Raw genomic sequence first — 18,625 nt, 5'->3', positions numbered from 1 at the left:
TGCTACTACTGCTACCACTCCCACTACTACCAACACTACTACTACTACTATTACTACTTCTGCTACTATTACTACTACTACTACTACTACTACTGGAAGTTGGAATGTAGCATTTTGGGTGGGGTTAATGTGTTTTGGGGTTCTGCATCTGCTGTAGCATAATACATAGTTGGTTTAGATGTCACACAGTAATGCCCGATCCACAAAGACTTGACACCCACGTTTGAATAAAAACAAGTTTATGCCATAATAAGGTTATATCCGTGCCTTGTCATTGCTGTGGAATGATGGTGTAGGGGTAAAGTAGCAGACACCAAAGCTGGAGGTCCTGGGTTCAAACCACGGCCAGGTAACTGTTTTATTTTTTGAAAATGTAGAATAAAGGTTAATCTGGATATAATTATGTATAACGCTGCTGAATACACACTGTGTACATAGCAGAATAACTGAATATGCCTATTTATGGTAACGTCATATTTCGACGTCCTCTTGACATTCCTGTGTAGATGTCTAAATGATCCCCAAATCGGCTGTGATTTGGCCTAGTCCTGGACGTCACTGAAAGATGATATCAGAACATCATCATGATGTAATTGTGTTTGCTGGGAGCCTTCTTTCAGATATATGAAAGGAAAAACATTCCAATACATTATTGTGTCTTCAGATGTGAAAGGTCCAAAAAGAGAATTAAATCTGAATTATCCTTGTCACTCATGTGTCCAGCTCAGTGGCCTTGTGGTCTGAATGTCCGCCCTGAGACTGGGAGGTTGTGAGTTCGATCCCCGGCCGAGTCATAGCAAAGACTATAAAAATGAGACCCATTTGCCTCCCTGCTTAGCACTCAGCATCAAAGGGTTGGAATTGGGGGGTTAGATCACCATATGATTCCCGAGCGTGGCGCACGCTACCGCTCCCCCAGGGGATGGGTCAAATGCGGAGAACAAATTTCACACATTGTGTGACAATCAGTGGGACTTTACCTTTACTTTACTTCCATTGTAACAGCACAACCCACACCAATTAGTTCAAACACCTCCATTCAGGGCAGACTTTTAATGTAAAGTGGTGGATTATGTGTGTAATACAGACATGTCCTTAATGGTAAATGGACTGCATGACAAGCTGCAATGCAGGGTGCTGGCTATAGTCATCAAAAGCAATTTCAGGGATAAACCCCATCAACCTTCTGTAGTGGACGCCACTACGCCCTATGGTTTGATGTGTGTGTGGGAAAGACACAATGACAACTGAAAATTCTGATTTTAGAACACAAAAGCTCCATCATGAGACAAGAACTAACCTCTCCTGTTGCAAAACACGTTCTAGAACACAGCCACGCAATCTCCAGCTAACATTTCCAAGATATTGAAAAAGTTCATGAAACACCGCAAAATAAGGAGGCAGCATGTGGGGTTTTAATTACTGTTACTGACTTACCTGTCTGAAGTTGAAAGTTTTTCATCCCACGTGGGGTTTGAACTTTGAGCGGCAATGGTCTTTAGTTAGCATAAGTCACGTGCTTTACCAAGTGAGCTATCCAGACTGTTGTATTTAACTTTGTAGACCATGTTATATGTATCTGCAGAGCCAGAGAAGTACTTGTCGTATTGACAGTATGTTCTACCCAAATACCACTTTCTGTCCAGATACTTAAAGGGATATTGTACACAAAAACTGCTTTCTATCCAAGTATTACTTCAAGTTTCAAGACATCACCCACTACTCAGAGGAAAAAATTACACCAATCTACCAGATGGTGGCGCTATAACAGCCAACCACCACTACTACTGCTGCTGCTGCTACTACTACTACTACTATTGGCTACTAGTGGCGGCTGTGGCTCAGGAGGTAGAATGGGTTGTCCACTAATTAGAAGGTTGGTGGTTCGTTCCCCGGCTCCTCCAGTCCGCACGTCGAAGTGTCCTTGGGCAAGACACTGAACCCCAAATTGCTCCCGATGGCTGTGCCAGCACCCTGCGTGGCAGCTGGCCGCCTTCGGTGTGTGAATGGGTGAATGTAGGCACATTGTAAAGCGCTTTGGATAAAAGCGCTATATAAATGCAGTCCATTTACCATTTACCATTTACTATTCTTAGTACTTCTGCTGCTACTACTGCTACCACTCCCACTACTACCAACACTATTACTACTACTGCTACTACTACTACTACTAGTACTGCTTGGAAACCGTCAGGTCACCGGATCTCAACCAAACTTTGTTTACTTGTGCATATACCAAGTCTGAATAAATGTGCACTATCTGACATATACCCCCCAAGTCACCGGAAGCTTGGACCCCGCATCGCCGCTTGCGGCTATATTTTATTTATTTTTTCTTCTTCTCCGGTAAAACTGTATGTACAGCAGAAACTGTAAGGCTCAGCATAGCCAGACTGGGCACATAGATTGTAAATGTGCCTCACTACTCAGAAACAAAAAATTACCCATATCGGCCAGATGGTGGCGCTATAACAGACCATTTCGCGTTATGGTCCATATCTTCTGAACCGTGAGGCGTAGAATCAAAATTCCACTTCGGCTGTATTCCCTGGATCAATACGCATCTATCCATATAGGCCACGCCCATTTGCGTGTGCCTAGATTTTCCGCCATTTTGAATTTTATCTAAAACCTACTTTTGCTATCTCCTCCCAGGCCATTTGCCTGAATGAGCCTAAACTTTTTCTGTGGCATCTCTGGACTTACCTGACATCACCCACTACTCAGAGTAAAAAAATTACACCAATCCACCAGATGGTGGCGCTATAACAGCCAATTTCACGTTTGTCGGTCCATAACTTCTGAACTGCGAGCTGTAGAATCAAAATTCCACATCTACTGGTTTCCCTGGAGCATCATGTATCTAACCCACTAGGCCACGCCCATTTCTGCGTGGTAGATTTTCCGCCATTTTGAATTTGATCAAAAACCTACTTTTGCGAGCTCCTCCTAGACCGTTTGGCCAAATCACACAAAACTTTTTCTGGGCCATCTATGGACTACCCCGACCTAAGGTTAGTAAAGGATTTTGGATACGTGAAACCGTTTTGAAATGCTAAATCTCGAAACTTTTAATGAAACACACGCCAACACTAAATTGCCCACAACTCATTAACCGGTCAATTACAACTACTGCTGCTACTACTGCTACCACTCCCACTACTACCAACACTACTACTACTACTATTACTACTTCTGCTACTATTACTACTACTACTACTACCACTACTACTACTACTACTACTACTACTACTGGAAGTTGGAATGTAGCATTTTGGGTGGGGTTAATGTGTTTTGGGGTTCTGCATCTGCTGTAGCATAATACATAGTTGGTTTAGATGTCACACAGTAATGCCCGATCCACAAAGACTTGACACCCACGTTTGAATAAAAACAAGTTTATGCCATAATAAGGTTATATCCGTGCCTTGTCATTGCTGTGGAAGGATGGTGTAGGGGTAAAGTAGCAGACACCAAAGCTGGAGGTCCTGGGTTCAAACCACGGCCAGGTAACTGTTTTATTTTTTGAAAATGTAGAATAAAGGTTAATCTGAATATAATTATGTATAACACTGCTGAATACACACTGTGTACATAGCAGAATAACTGAATATGCCTATTTATGGTAACGTCATATTTCGACGTCCTCTTGACATTCCTGTGTAGATGTCTAAATGATCCCCAAATCGGCTGTGATTTGGCCTAGTCCTGGACGTCACTGAAAGATGATATCAGAACATCATCATGATGTAATTGTGTTTGCTGGGAGCCTTCTTTCAGATATATGAAAGGAAAAACATTCCAATACATTATTGTGTCTTCAGATGTGAAAGGTCCAAAAAGAGAATTAAATCTGAATTATCCTTGTCACTCATGTGTCCAGCTCAGTGGCCTTGTGGTCTGAATGTCTGCCCTGAGACTGGGAGGTCGTGAGTTCGATCCCCGGCCGAGTCATAGCAAAGACTATAAAAATGAGACCTATTTGCCTCCCTGCTTGGCACTCAGCATCAAAGGGTTGGAATTGGGGGGTTAGATCACCATATGATTCCCGAGCGCGGCGCACGCTGCCGCTCACCGCTCTCCCAGGGGATGGGTCAAATGCGGAGAACAAATTTCACACATTGTGTGACAATCAGTGGGACTTTACCTTTACTTTAGTTCCATTGTAACAGCACAACCGACACCAATTAGTTCAAACACCTCCATTCAGGGCAGACTTTTAATGTAAAGTGGTGGATTATGTGTGTAATACAGACATGTCCTTAACACATTGAATGCCAGCCATGTTTTCATTCCTGTAGGTAAGTTGTGCCAGGGGTGTTTTTGACGATTCTGGCTCATTTTAGAACAGCCGAGGATTCTTTTCTGTTAAGAATTCATGAACAGCAATCATCTAAAAATAACTAATAGAATGTGTGCTTTCTCTGTCTAAAAGAGTTAGTTTGCAGAGTTAGTAGTTATGTAGATATTAGCCGTTGAGTACAGCATGGTTTCAGCGTCTGGAAATTTATTCAGAGATAAATGGCTTTTTGTGAAACAGTCACTTTAACCATTCATTTTTGGCATCAGTAAGACCGTCAGACATTCTAAACAATAGTTTTGAACAGTAATTTCCTCCATAACAACAGGAAACACCCCTCTCATTCAAACTCCTCCCTCCGTGTGTCTTCTCCTCCTTCCTCCTAACAGCGGGCGTGTCAGAAGCGCGTTGCTGCTGCCTGCCTGCCTGTCTGCCTGTCGGGCAAGACGAGTCTGAAATGGATTACTGTAAAATCGCGTCGCCATTTCCTTGAATGGCTTGCTACCGCGGTGTGTGTGTGTGTGTGTGTGTGTGTGTGTGTGTGTGTGTGTGTGTGTGTGTGTGTTCGCGCGTTGCTGCGCGGCTCTGGGGGGAAGGGATCTCTGTCCGTTCTGTGTGTGTGTCTCGGGCTTCTGACTGTAAAATCGCCATCGAAGAGGCGGCTGCTTTTGGTCCCGTGGCTTTTGGGTCCCATGGCTGTGGCTTCTCTCGGTCTCTGTCGCCACTTAGTGGTCGGTAAAATAGATTACACACATGCTCTTGCTCCAAATAGTTATCTCAAAGATGTAAAAGGGGTTGATTGATGTCCCACCGTCAAAAAAAAAAAATCTTTATGTAAGACGAGTTAGTCCGTCCTTGGCACTTAAGCGCTGGATTATGTAAGACGAGTTAGGTCGTCTATGGCACTTAATGTGTTAATGGTAAATGGACTGCATGACAAGCTGCAATGCAGGGTGCTGGCTATAGTCATCAAAAGCAATTTCAGGGATAAAACCATCAACGTTCTGTAGTGGACGCCACTATGCCCTATGGTTTGATGTGTGTGTGGGAAAGACTCAATGACAACTGAAAATTCTGATTTCCGAACACAAAAGCTCCATCATGAGACAAGAACTAACCTCTCCTGTTGCAAAACACGTTCTTGAACACAGCCACGCAATCTCCAGCTAACATTTCCAAGATATTGAAAAAGTTCATGAAACACCGCAAAATAAGGAGGCAACATGTGGGGTTTTAATTACTATTACTGACTTAACTGTCTGAAGTTGAAAATTGTTCATCCCACATGGGGTTTGAACTTTGAGCCACAATAGTCTTTAGTTAGCATAAGTCATGAGCTTTACCAAGTGAGCTATCCAGACTGTTGTATTTAACTTTGTAGACCATATTATATGTATCTGCAGAGCCAGAGAAGTACTTGTCGTATTGACAGTATGTTCTACCCAAATACCACTTTCTGTCCAGATACTTAAAGGGATATTGTACACAAAAACTGCTTTCTATCCAAGTACTACTTCAAGTTTCAAGACATCACCCACTACTCAAAGGAAAAAAATACACCAATCCACCAGATGGTGGCGCTATAACAGCCAACCACCACTACTACTGCTGCTGCTGCTACTACTACTACTACTATTGGCTACTAGTGGCGGCTGTGGCTCAGGAGGTAGAGCGGGTTGTCCACTAATTAGAAGGTTGGTGGTTCGTTCCCCGGCTCCTCCAGTCCGCACGTCGAAGTGTCCTTGGGCAAGACACTGAACCCCAAATTGCTCCCGATGGCTGTGCCAGCACCCTGCGTGGCAGCTGGCCGCCTTCGGTGTGTGAATGGGTGAATGTAGGCACATTGTAAAGCGCTTTGGATAAAAGCGCTATATAAATGCAGTCCATTTACCATTTACTATTCTTAGTACTTCTGCTGCTACTACTGCTACCACTCCCTCTACTACCAACACTATTACTACTACTGCTACTACTACTACTACTAGTACTGCTTGGAAACCGTCAGGTCACCGGATCTCAACCAAACTTTGTTTACTTGTGCACATACCAAGTCTGAATAAATGTGCACTATCTGACATATACCCCCCAAGTCACCGGAAGCTTGGACCCCGCATCGCCGCTTGCGGCTATATTTATTATTATTATTATTATTATTATTATTATTATTATTATTATTATTATTAACTTGTTTAAAAACATATAGGCATGTAATTCAAGATAAGTCTGCTTTTTATTTCATATTTCATACAGTTCAAATAAGACTTTCTGAGCATGACCAGTTTGGCTTGTTTAAATTTAAAAACATATAGGCCTGTAATTCAAGTCTGCCTTATTTCAATTGGTTTTTAGCCCTAGTTGCATTTCTGTTGCACTTTTTTGTTCATTTGAGGTTTATAACAGTGCATGAAGGCATTGTGTATTAAATTAATGCACTATTTTTTGTGCAATAAATTTGAGTGGTTTAAAAAAAAATCTGAAATTTGGGTCGCGACTTCATGACAAGGAAAATAGTGGGTCCTGAGGCTACACCAGTTGAGAACCACTGTTCTAGAGTGCCGAAGTCAGTGATTCTTAAAGTGGGGTTCTTGGACCCCCAGGGGTCCTTGAGGGGGTTGCAGGGGGTCCCCAGCAAAAAGGGGAACAATATTTCCACTATAATTCCATCCATAAGAATCACAGTGACATTTACATGACTATTTTGCTCATGGGTTTCATACACTTTCTGTAATAAAACATACAAAAGCAAAACGTCTGATCAGATGGGAAACCCTGGGACAAAATCTTATCAAATGGGGGTCCGTGGTCTAATTTGCGTCCGTTTAGGGGTCCTTGATGTGAAAAAGTTTGAGAACCACCGGCCTAAAGCCCAATTTATGCTTCGTCTGCTGACACTTTTGAAACGGTCGCTGACAGAAATGAGGACTTGAGTCGACACTTTCAAGCGTCGGCGAGCAGTGCCTGGTGAAATGTCTAGTGTCGCTGACTACGTCACGATGTGTCGCGCAAGTCTGATTGGCTATATAGACGGCACGCGCACTTGACTTCCTTGTTTTGGTTTTCACTCGATTGAAATGAATGAACGTGTCCCCGCTATTTTTATCAGCCTGTCCTTGATGTATGACTTCGTGAAAATCACAAAGAACATTGTGCATTTCCCAGAGAGAGAGAAGGTGAGTTGTGTGGTTGTGTGCTGTTTATACTGTATGCGGCTGCAGTCAAGTACGTTACATCTTGCCTCCGAGGTGGTTTCACTGTGCGTTCCATTCCCTCTCTTATCTTGGCTGTCTGCACTAACAGCGTTCAAGTGTCACGTGACCGTTGAACAGAGGCAAACGTTGACTGAAGTATAAATGCAACACCATGAGCGACACTTTCTTTTTCGTCTGCGACCATGTGCTGAGCGACACTTTCTAATAAGTATAAATTAAGCTTAAGTCACACACACTTGATTTCATTTCCCATTCATTTTTCCATAGACGTTTAGTGAAACGCTTATAAAAATGGTTTTACTTGGTCAAACCAAGTGATTAAACTATATTCAGAATCACAAGAGACCATAGAACATTTCACTCGGACCCAAAAAAAAAAAGAAAAAAAAGTGCACTATGGCGGGAATTAACCGCTCTATATGCACAGCACAGTACACACACAATATCCACTGACATGCATGAAATGTATGTGTGTGTGTGTGTGTGTGTGGGGCAGCTCTGCAGGCAGAGATGACGCAGAAGCGGGATGTGGGCGTGGCTCACGCTTTCAACCAATGGCAGTCCTGCCTGAAGAATGCCCATCACCTGAACCAGCTGCTGGGCTGCCCGCTACCTGAACCCCACCTCGCATGGTGAGACTCCACAAATATTCTGTGTATAATAAATAACTGCAGTGTTGTACTCAAGTCACTATATCACGAGTCAGAGTTGAGTTCAAAGTCCCAGTCGCCAAAGAAGTGTCAGAGTCGAGTCCCCGTTCCCTGATGGCTGGGACCCCAGAAGCATCAGTCCCTGATGGCTGGGACAGCAGAAGCATCAGTCCCTGATGGCTGGGACAGCAGAAGCATCAGTCCCTGATGGCTGGGACACCAGAAGCATCAGTCCCTGATGGCTGGGACAGCAGAAGCATCAGTCCCTGATGGCTGGGACACCAGAAGCATCAGTCCCTGATGGCTGGGACACCAGAAGCATCAGTCCCTGATGGCTGGGACACCAGAAGCATCAGTCCCTGATGGCTGGGACAGCAGAAGCATCATAGACCAGACCCCAGCAAGCCACATGTGGGACCAAGAGTATGTTTGTGTGGGACAATGTTGGGACACATTACCAATGCTGGGTAGGGCTGTAACTAATGATTATTTTCATTATTATCCATTCATCTGTTGATTATTTTAGACTAATCAATTCATTGTTTTGTCCGACTATAAAATGGTGAAAAAAGGGTGATAATTTTTTTCCGCAAAGCCCAAGAAGACATCCCTCAAATGTCTTCTTTTATCCTGACCAACAGCTCACAACCCAAAGCTAGTCTGTAAGATAGTCTGTAAGATAGTCTGTAAAATAATCTGTAAGATAGTCTGTCATAGAAGACTAAGGATGTCAAAAGATCTCTCTCTCTCTCTCTCTCTCTCAGTGGTTTGGATAGAGCTAATCAAAAAGGGGAACGTCACCTCAATATGTGGGACATGACTGAGAAAAGGAGTGGAAATGCGTCAAAAATAGACCCGACGCCGAAACTCTTGCTGCAGCATCGCGAGGCGGCCGGTGTGATCGGTCTCCCCTGTTAACAAGGACGCCGAAATAAAAGTGCCTTCGCGAGGCGCTTCGGATACGCGTTTGGGGTCGTTACGTAATTGGCCCATTCAGTCCTCAACCCTCCACCGTGATAGGCTGATGTGTGCTGAGCGTTCTGCCACAAACTGGCTGCCGTGCATCACCCAGTTTGGTGCTACACATCGGTGGTGGTTGAGTTGAGCCTACAGTACAACCCCCCCCCCTCCCTTCCCCCATTTGGAATCAGTCTAAAAAAGTATGGAGAGTGGCCACACCTTGAGATGCTACTGGCTGATGTGATGTGATCTTAATCATCTGATGTTCACCAGGTTGTACCAGGGACCGCTGGCCCACCAGCTGGTTTCCAGGCTGAAGACAGGGAAGACCCCCGAGCTTCTCCTGGACAGGAAGTCCACCAGCATACAGCTATACCGCCGCCTGCTGGCCGCCGTGCTCGAGCCTCAGGAAACCACGGGGGGAGGGGACAAACCCAGCCTGTAGATCATGTGACCGCCAGCCTTTTCTCCAGGAAATCCCTTTCCTGCTCTGAATCTGTCATGTCTCTTTTAGAACTGAGAAGAAGCACCAGGCTCTCTCTCTCTCAAAGCACCAGGCTCTCTCTCAAAGCACCAGGCTCTCTCTCTCTCAAAGCACCAGGCTCTCTCTCTCAAAGCACCAGACTCTCTCTCTCTCAAAGCACCAGGCTCTCTCTCTCTCAAAGCACCAGGCTCTCTCTCTCAAAGCACCAGGCTCTCTCTCTCTCAAAGCACCAGGCTCTCTCTCTCTCAAAGCACCAGGCTCTCTCTCTCAAAGCACCAGGCTCTCTCTCTCTCAAAGCACCAGGCTCTCTCTCTCTCAAAGCACCAGGCTCTCTCTCTCTCTCAAAGCACCAGGCTCTCTCTCTCTCAAAGCACCAGGCTCTCTCTCTCTCAAAGCACCAGGCTCTCTCTCTCTCAAAGCACCAGGCTCTCTCTCAAAGCACCAGGCTCTCTCTCTCTCAAAGCACCAGGCTCTCTCTCAAAGCACCAGGCTCTCTCTCTCTCAAAGCACCAGGCTCTCTCTCTCTCAAAGCACCAGGCTCTCTCTCTCTCAAAGCACCAGGCTCTCTCTCTCTCAAAGCACCAGGCTCTCTCTCTCTCTCAAAGCACCAGGCTCTCTCTCTCTCTCAAAGCACCAGGCTCTCTCTCAAAGCACCAGGCTCTCTCTCTCTCAAAGCACCAGGCTCTCTCTCTCTCTCAAAGCACCAGGCTCTCTCTCTCTCAAAGCACCAGGCTCTCTCTCTCAAAGCACCAGGCTCTCTCAAAGCACCAGGCTCTCTCTCTCTCAAAGCACCAGGCTCTCTCTCTCTCTCAAAGCACCAGGCTCTCTCTCTCAAAGCACCAGGCTCTCTCTCTCTCTCAAAGCACCAGGCTCTCTCTCTCAAAGCACCAGGCTCTCTCTCTCTCAAAGCACCAGGCTCTCTCTCCCTCAAAGCACCAGGCTCTCTCAAAGCACCAGGCTCTCTCTCTCTCTCAAAGCACCAGGCTCTCTCTCTCTCTCAAAGCACCAGGCTCTCTCTCTCTCAAAGCACCAGGCTCTCTCTCTCAAAGCACCAGGCTCTCTCTCTCTCAAAGCACCAGGCTCTCTCTCCCTCAAAGCACCAGGCTCTCTCAAAGCACCAGGCTCTCTCTCTCTCTCAAAGCACCAGGCTCTCTCTCTCTCTCAAAGCACCAGGCTCTCTCTCTCTCAAAGCACCAGGCTCTCTCAAAGCACCAGGCTCTCTCTCTCTCAAAGCACCAGGCTCTCTCTCTCTCTCAAAGCACCAGGCTCTCTCTCTCTCTCAAAGCACCAGGCTCTCTCTCTCTCAAAGCACCAGGCTCTCTCTCTCTCAAAGCACCAGGCTCTCTCTCTCTCTCTCAAAGCACCAGGCTCTCTCTCTCTCAAAGCACCAGGCTCTCTCTCTCAAAGCACCAGGCTCTCTCTCTCTCAAAGCACCAGGCTCTCTCTCCCTCAAAGCACCAGGCTCTCTCTCTCTCAAAGCACCAGGCTCTCTCTCTCTCAAAGCACCAGGCTCTCTCTCTCTCTCAAAGCACCAGGCTCTCTCTCTCTCAAAGCACCAGGCTCTCTCTCTCTCAAAGCACCAGGTTCTCTCTCTCTCAAAGCACCAGGCTCTCTCTCTCTCAAAGCACCAGGCTCTCTCTCTCTCAAAGCACCAGGCTCTCTCTCTCTCAAAGCACCAGGCTCTCTCTCAAAGCACCAGGCTCTCTCTCTCTCAAGGCACCAGGCTCTCTCTCTCTCTCAAAGCACCAGGCTCTCTCTCTCTCAAAGCACCAGGCTCTCTCTCAAAGCACCAGGCTCTCTCTCTCTCTCAAGGCACCAGGCTCTCTCTCTCTCTCAAAGCACCAGGCTCTCTCTCTCTCAAAGCACCAGGCTCTCTCTCTCTCTCAAAGCACCAGGCTCTCTCTCTCAAAGCACCAGGCTCTCTCTCTCTCAAAGCACCAGGCTCTCTCTCTCTCTCAAAGCACCAGGCTCTCTCTCTCTCAAAGCACCAGGCTCTCTCTCTCTCTCAAAGCACCAGGCTCTCTCTCTCTCAAAGCACCAGGCTCTCTCTCTCTCAAAGCACCAGGCTCTCTCTCAAAGCACCAGGCTCTCTCTCTCAAAGCACCAGGCTCTCTCTCTCTCAAAGCACCAGGCTCTCTCTCTCAAAGCACCAGGCTCTCTCTCTCAAAGCACCAGGCTCTCTCTCTCTCTCTCAAAGCACCAGGCTCTCTCTCTCTCAAAGCACCAGGCTCTCTCTCTCAAAGCACCAGGCTCTCTCTCTCAAAGCACCAGGCTCTCTCAAAGCACCAGGCTCTCTCTCTCTCAAAGCACCAGACTCTCTCTCTCTCTCAAAGCACCAGGCTCTCTCTCTCTCAAAGCACCAGGCTCTCTCTCTCTCAAAGCACCAGGCTCTCTCTCTCTCTCAAAGCACCAGGCTCTCTCTCTCTCAAAGCACCAGGCTCTCTCTCTCTCTCAAAGCACCAGGCTCTCTCTCTCTCAAAGCACCAGGCTCTCTCTCAAAGCACCAGGCTCTCTCTCTCAAAGCACCAGGCTCTCTCTCTCAAAGCACCAGGCTCTCTCTCTCTCAAAGCACCAGGCTCTCTCTCTCTCAAAGCACCAGGCTCTCTCTCTCTCAAAGCACCAGGCTCTCTCTCAAAGCACCAGGCTGTCTCTCAAAGCACCAGGCTCTCTCTCTCTCTCAAAGCACCAGGCTCTCTCTCTCTCAAAGCACCAGGCTCTCCCTCAAAGGAGAAGCTAGTCTTGATCTCTTCTGCTTTGATTTGGGTTGAGTTCTTTTGACTTGTATTAGCTACATAGCTTGTTAAGATAACTAACTTACTTACACTCATTTACTTATTCCGTATCCGCCAGATCTACTACCCCCGTTTCTGCTTTTTTACCAGATGACCAGATGCCAAAAGCTTTTGGCCGCATAAGTACATCATATCAGATTGGAGCCTTTTTAAACCTTATGAAATGATGAACAGTTTTAGCGTGCAGACCAAATAGTGTAGTGGCTGATCTGCTGAAAAAGAATACAGACGAGAAGAATTAAAATTGTAGGCGTGCAAGGACCTACTCGACCAGGTTCTTATGAACCGATCGGTCTTTTGAAGGTTAGCATGGAATTGTTAGCTAAAATACTTGCTGCTCGTCTTGAAAAGGTTATTCTCGCTCTCATTTCACCAGATCAAATAGGCTTAATAAAAAAATGATTTTTATTTTCCAATCCAATCAGACTGTACAATATCCCGTATTCCTCTAGCCTGTCCTCTCAACATCCAGAGGTCCCTCTCTTGCTAGATGCTGAAAAGGCTTTTGACCTTTTCTTTGAATGAGAAAATAAATGAATTGCAAAGGCCAGGCTTTGGGGTCACATGGAATTCAAATGGGGTCGCCTGCCCTGAAATTTCCAGAAATTCATCAATACAAATAAGTATTATTTTAATCATAAACACGCCACACACATTTAAAACAACTGAATGTATACCTTTTCACAAAATCATCAGCCTTCACAGACTTCACCTGGGGCAGCAGGCTGAAGGCAGCGGATGCCAACAGACTCAACAAACTGATCCGTAAGGCCAGGGACATTGTGGGGCTGGATCTGGGCTCTCTGACTGCGGTGTCAGAGAAGAGAACGTTGTCCAGGCTACGCTCCATCATGAGCAATGACTCGCACCCACTCCACGACGTGCTAGTCAAACACAGGAGTACGTTCAGTGAGAGACTGATTCCACCTAGATGCAACACGGAGAGGCACAGGAAATCATTCCTGCCTGTGGCCATTGGTCTATTTAATGCCTCTCTTAACACGTTGAGTGCCAAGGACGAGATATCTCGGCTTACATAAACATTTTTTTTTTTTACGGTGGGACATCGATCAACCCCTTTTACGTCTCCTACACCAGAATTGGAGGTATTGAATGTGTATAATCTATTTTACCGACCCACTGAGTGTCGACATGTCTCTCCACAGTAGAAAGAGGCGACCCAAAACTGGACGGAAAAGCGCGAGGAAGCCATTCTCATACTGTAAAATTGATGGCGAAAAAGCTTTCACTTTCGCGCTGATGCACAGCGGTGGCAACGGTGGGGGGTTCCAAGAATAGATTGGATGCACACTTTGAAACACGCAGCATAAATATGACCAGAATCGCATCAAAGCTCTCAACCAAAACTCCACGAAACGAGCGAGTCCACCCAGACTTCCTCAAACAGCGGCACCGCGCAAACAGGCAGCAGCCAGGCAGCAGCAACTTCGTTGTGACACGCCCGCTGGAGAGCCAGGGAGGCAGGAGGAGAACACACACGGAGGGAGGAGTTGGAAGCAGAGGGGGGTTTCCTGCTGTTATGGAGGAAATTAATGTTCAAAACTATTGTTTAGATGTCTGACTCTTACTGATGCCAAAAATGAATGGTTAAAGTGACTGTTCTATCGAATTTCACAAAAAGCCGTTTATCTCTGAATAATTTTTCTGACGCTGAAACCATGCTGTATTCAACTGCTAATGCTTACATAACTACTAACTCTACAAACTAACTCTTTTAGACAGAGAAAGCACACATTCTATTAGTTCTTTTTAGATGATTGGTGTTCACGAAGTCTTAACAGAAAAGAATCCTCGGCTCTTGTAAAATGAGCCAGAATCCTCAAAAAAAAAAACTGGCAGAACCTACCTACAGCATTGAAAAAAGGGCTGGCAGTCAATGTGTTAAAAGAGCACCTCGGAGACGCTCAGTCTCCCTGAGACTGAGCCAGCCGATAGGTTAACTGTGCCTGGCTGAGCCACGTGTAACGTATAGGACAAGCCGACTTAATATAAGTCCAGGGTGCAATAATGATAATTGACACGGAATGTATACTTACTCTACGTATTTTGTATTTTGCTTACTTAGACATTCTACTTATTTTTTTTTCTATTGCATTTACTACTGTTATTCTATGCTATGTTGTGTTCTTCTGCTTATTTTGCTTAATATTGCATTTACTACTGTTTATTTTATGCTATGTGTGTTCTGTGAGCGAGCTACTGTAACTTGTCCCAATTTCCCCCCGGGGATCATTAAAGTCTTTCTGATTCTGATTCTGATTCTGATTCTAAATCAGTGGTTCCAAACCTTATTTTGTCTTATGTACCCCTTGAGTTGTTTTGCCATGCTGATAGTACCCCCTCACTCATGCATGTTGCAAAGAAAACACACAGAACATATCTGTCTCTGACCTGCTGCTGTTAAATCCATACAGAACATATCTGTCACTGGTGTTTGGGGTTGGATTTTTTTTTTTTTACCTTTTGTCACCGGGTTTCCCTAAACCTCAATCCGGAGTAACAGCAACTGGACATTTGAGCCATTTATCCATTAGTTATAGTTGCGAGCTAAATGAGTTGAATGACGCACGGTTTTGAGATGCGTGAAAGTGACCTCTTCGTAGAGTAGGTGACACCTGCTGGGGGGGGATTCGTGGTGCGCGTGTACCATTTTAGCAAGGGGCTTATGAAATAACTTGGAATATATATATCTTTTTTAATCGTTTTGGAAATAAATTGTAATCTCCAATCCAGCAATTCCCAACCTGTGGGTCGGGGCTGACTGGTGGGCCGCGAAGGTATTGCAAATGGGCCGCCAAATCATTTGAAAACATTATGATTGGAGGGAAAAGTTATGGATGAGAATGCATTTCTCTGTTATTGAATGATACCATTATGTAAGAGCCATGAATTGATTCATGAGGAATTATTATAATGAATTGGGAAAATGTATTATTATGCTTGTTTATATTTTGGTTATTTTGTTTCTTTGTTATTCCATTATGGCAGTGATTGATAGAAGTAATTGGGTCAAATGAATGGGGGCGGTGATATCCATCTACTCAGTTAATTTATACACCTGTTCACCTGTTGCTGGGAAGGACAGAGGGGAGTGAGTAGGTCGCTGTACTTTTTGTTGACCGCAGTTTATAGTTTCTGATCGCTGTGATTACTTTGATATAAGTTCCTGCACGTTGTGTTGAGTTTATTAATTTTTCTTTGTAATAAAACTTCAAAACGTATTTTTGATCTCAGCTAATTCGTTTTGTTTAGCGCGTCAATTCATCTACAAACAAGACCTATCTCAGCCTCTCAGCGGCTTTTTACTTTTGTCTCCAGTAGCCGCTACACTGAGACTAATGTAAAAATCTAACCTGAGAGAGATGGAGAGAGAGAGGCAGAGAGAGAGAGAGAGCGAGAAAGGGAGTGAGACAGATGGACAGACAGACAGAGAGGTGGAGATGGAGACACAGAGAGACAGAGAGGTGGAGATGGAGAGAGAGAGAGAGAGAGAGAGACCTCCAGAGGCAGTGGGCTGGTGTGCAGCAGCATGAGAAAGTCAGAGGATGGGCGAGCAGAGAGCTTAATAAGGAGGGGACTGACTGAGCAGAGGGAGAGTTTCCTCTCTCTCTGCATGCCGGACATCCTTCACAAACATCAGGCTGTTTACACTGAACACCCACATCTCCACTCAGTCTGATAAGCAGGCAGGGAGGCAACAGAGGACATTTATAAACTACAACATTTTCACTATCTTTGTGGGGGGGAAATTATATACATAAAAAATCTAAAAAATATTTGATTTTTATATATATATATAAAAATCTAATATTTTTTTCTCAGATTTGGGGTCATTGGGTTCATCATCAAATGGGTATGTGGCTACAGGTCCTTGATAGGCTCAAAGTTACTGCTCACCTCGAATCCCTATCTTTGAAGCCAAAGGACCAGGTAAAAAATCTTGGCATTATTATTGACTCTGATCTAAATTTCAACTCCCACATCAAGCTTATAAGAAAATCTGCCTTCTATCATCTAAAAAATATAGCAAGGATTAGAGTCTATGTCCAAACAAGCTCTTGAAAAACTAATTCATGCTTTCATTTCTAGCAGGCTAGACTACTGCAACAGTCTTTTCAATGGTCTTCCCAAAAAAGCTATTAAACAACTACAGCTCATTCAGAATGCGGCTGCTAGAGTTCTAACAAGAACCAAGAAAGCTGAACACATTACACCAGTTCTCAAATCCCTGCATTGGCTGCCAGTAAATCTTAGAATAGACTTTAAAATTCTGCTAATAGTTTACAAATCTCTCAACGGGTCAGGCCCACACTACATCTCTGAAATGCTTCTACACTATGAACCATCCAGATCCCTGAGATCTTCAGGCACTGGTCTACTAATTGTCCCGAGGACCAAATCAAAACATGGTGAAGCCGCGTTCTCCCACTATGCCTCTCATAACTGGAACAAACTCCCTGAACACATTAGATCTGCCCCTACTCTGCCTATTTTTAAATCCAAGCTAAAGACCTTTATGTTTACTCTTGCTTTTAACTGCTACTAAACTACTGCCTCTCTCGGCCTGTAATTTTTATTTATTTTTCCTGTACATTTCCAACAAATGGACTGTACATGTAATAATAATACTGAAGAATGCCTTGTAACTTATTTAAAACAGAAATAATGTTTCATGTTTGTTAATTTGAGTATATATTTTAACTAAAACTGTCGGCTGTGTTTTTTATGTGTTTTTTTATATGTGCATTGCTTTGCTGCTTGTTTTTTTCGATTATTTTTTTGTAAAGCACCTTGAATTGCCTTTGTGTATGAAAGGTGCTATAGGCTATAAATAAAATTTGACTTGACTTGACTTGATATGAAAAGGTTGATAATCACTGCATAGTTGACTGTTCTGGTCCACGTTTGATAAGTAACACAACAATCAACTGTCTGCACTGTATGTTCTCTGATGCTTCTCCTTGCACTGTCACTGACCACACATGGTGAAATGATTGCAACATACTGTAGCCTGTATTGACTCACTTTGTCAGTTGTCTCGTTCAGCTGCGCTCGTCTACAGTGAAACATTGGACTTCCCCAAAATAACCCCGGCAGATGACCGACATCACAGTTGTGTAGGCGTGTAGCGCCATCTGCTGTGCATCTCTTATATCATCAATGAGAAGTCATTTAATGTAAATCAAGCAGATGGGTGATTATCAGAAAACTTGCCATTTTAGATATCACAACATTCCTCTGTAAATCCAAATAAACAACAAATAAGCTATAAAACATTTTATAATTTACTTCCCCAAATAATTATGTCTCTTAATAAAAACAAATTAATTATTTCTTCATTTTGTTTTTAAAGAGTTTTAAACACTTTTTGTGTGAAGCATCTTGCAAAAAATGCGAAAATGACCTGTATCTCAGTCTGATCTTTCTACTTTGGCTAGCTATTAAGGCCAAAAAACATCAAACTATCATAAAAAAACATACACCTATATAATGCCCCAAGTGTTGTTTCATTACTCATGAATGGGTTTTATTCTTAATATGTGTAAAATGATGAGAAAAAGAACAATATAGTCTTGTATCCATGTTGTCGTCAACCCTGTTACTCTTAACGAAAACACCCCTTCAGATATAATGGACTGTTCCAAAAGTTGTAGCATTTCCAGGAAGTGACATCACCTGCCTTTTCTAAAGATGATGGTGGAAAGATAAGTAAGTGACATCGGCTTTTAATGAATTTTCTTCAAGTTTTGTAAAGTCTGACAGAGGGGGACGAGCACGCTGTGTCAGCCCTGTTACCAGAAAAGCATACATTAAAAAGTGATTTGTTTGGACTTTTGCAATGAGAAGTGAGAGGAAATGTGAATATGAAGGAAAATGCTGTGTGAGATTACAGTATATATGCAGGATGAAGGAAAATGCTGTGTGAGATTACAGTATATATACAGGATGTGGATTATGTGCAACAACATAACCATTATTACAAGTAATAGTGAGGAAGTCGAGGGCCAGAAAACATAAAATACTGTATTTATGATTTGTTATTGATGAAGATTCATTTGATCAAAAGCAGCAACAGTTTGGTTGAAGAGATGGTTTTAAAGACGTGGTGTTGTCAGCTGACAGCATGTGTACAGTTTATACAAAAGTCAAAACAACAACAGTAACATGCTGTCCTCTCACCAGCCAGAAGCAGCACAAAGCTCCAGTGA

At 44.2% G+C, this 18,625-nt stretch overlaps 1 protein-coding gene and 1 long non-coding RNA gene across 2 annotated transcripts in view; both read left to right on the top strand.

Annotated features, from left to right (window-relative positions):
• LOC310771323 (single-strand DNA endonuclease ASTE1-like) overlaps nucleotides 1-9,703 on the top strand; it is a gene marked incomplete at its 5' end in the record, with an annotated part of 36,040 nt that extends 26,337 nt beyond the window's left edge. The window contains 2 exons of the mRNA XM_083663963.1: nucleotides 8,006-8,141; nucleotides 9,393-9,703. Coding sequence (XP_083520089.1) covers nucleotides 8,006-8,141; nucleotides 9,393-9,564 — 308 coding nt within the window. The 3' untranslated portion in view covers nucleotides 9,565-9,703. The remainder of the gene's footprint in view (nucleotides 1-8,005; nucleotides 8,142-9,392) is intronic.
• A 2,297-nt stretch (nucleotides 9,704-12,000) lies between these two features.
• LOC310771324 lies at nucleotides 12,001-15,730 on the top strand. The gene is made up of 3 exons (XR_014552409.1): nucleotides 12,001-12,132; nucleotides 12,317-13,398; nucleotides 14,305-15,730. It is a non-coding gene; the product is annotated as an uncharacterized lncRNA (long non-coding RNA).
• Nucleotides 15,731-18,625: the final 2,895 nt, after the last annotated feature.

The sequence above is a fragment of the Poromitra crassiceps genome (assembly GCF_964638095.1).
Source record: "Poromitra crassiceps genome assembly, contig: HAP1_SCAFFOLD_522, whole genome shotgun sequence".
NCBI lineage: Eukaryota > Metazoa > Chordata > Actinopteri > Beryciformes > Melamphaidae > Poromitra > Poromitra crassiceps.
Note: the sequence above shows the minus strand (reverse complement) of the source record. Positions and strands in the feature narration are given on the sequence as shown.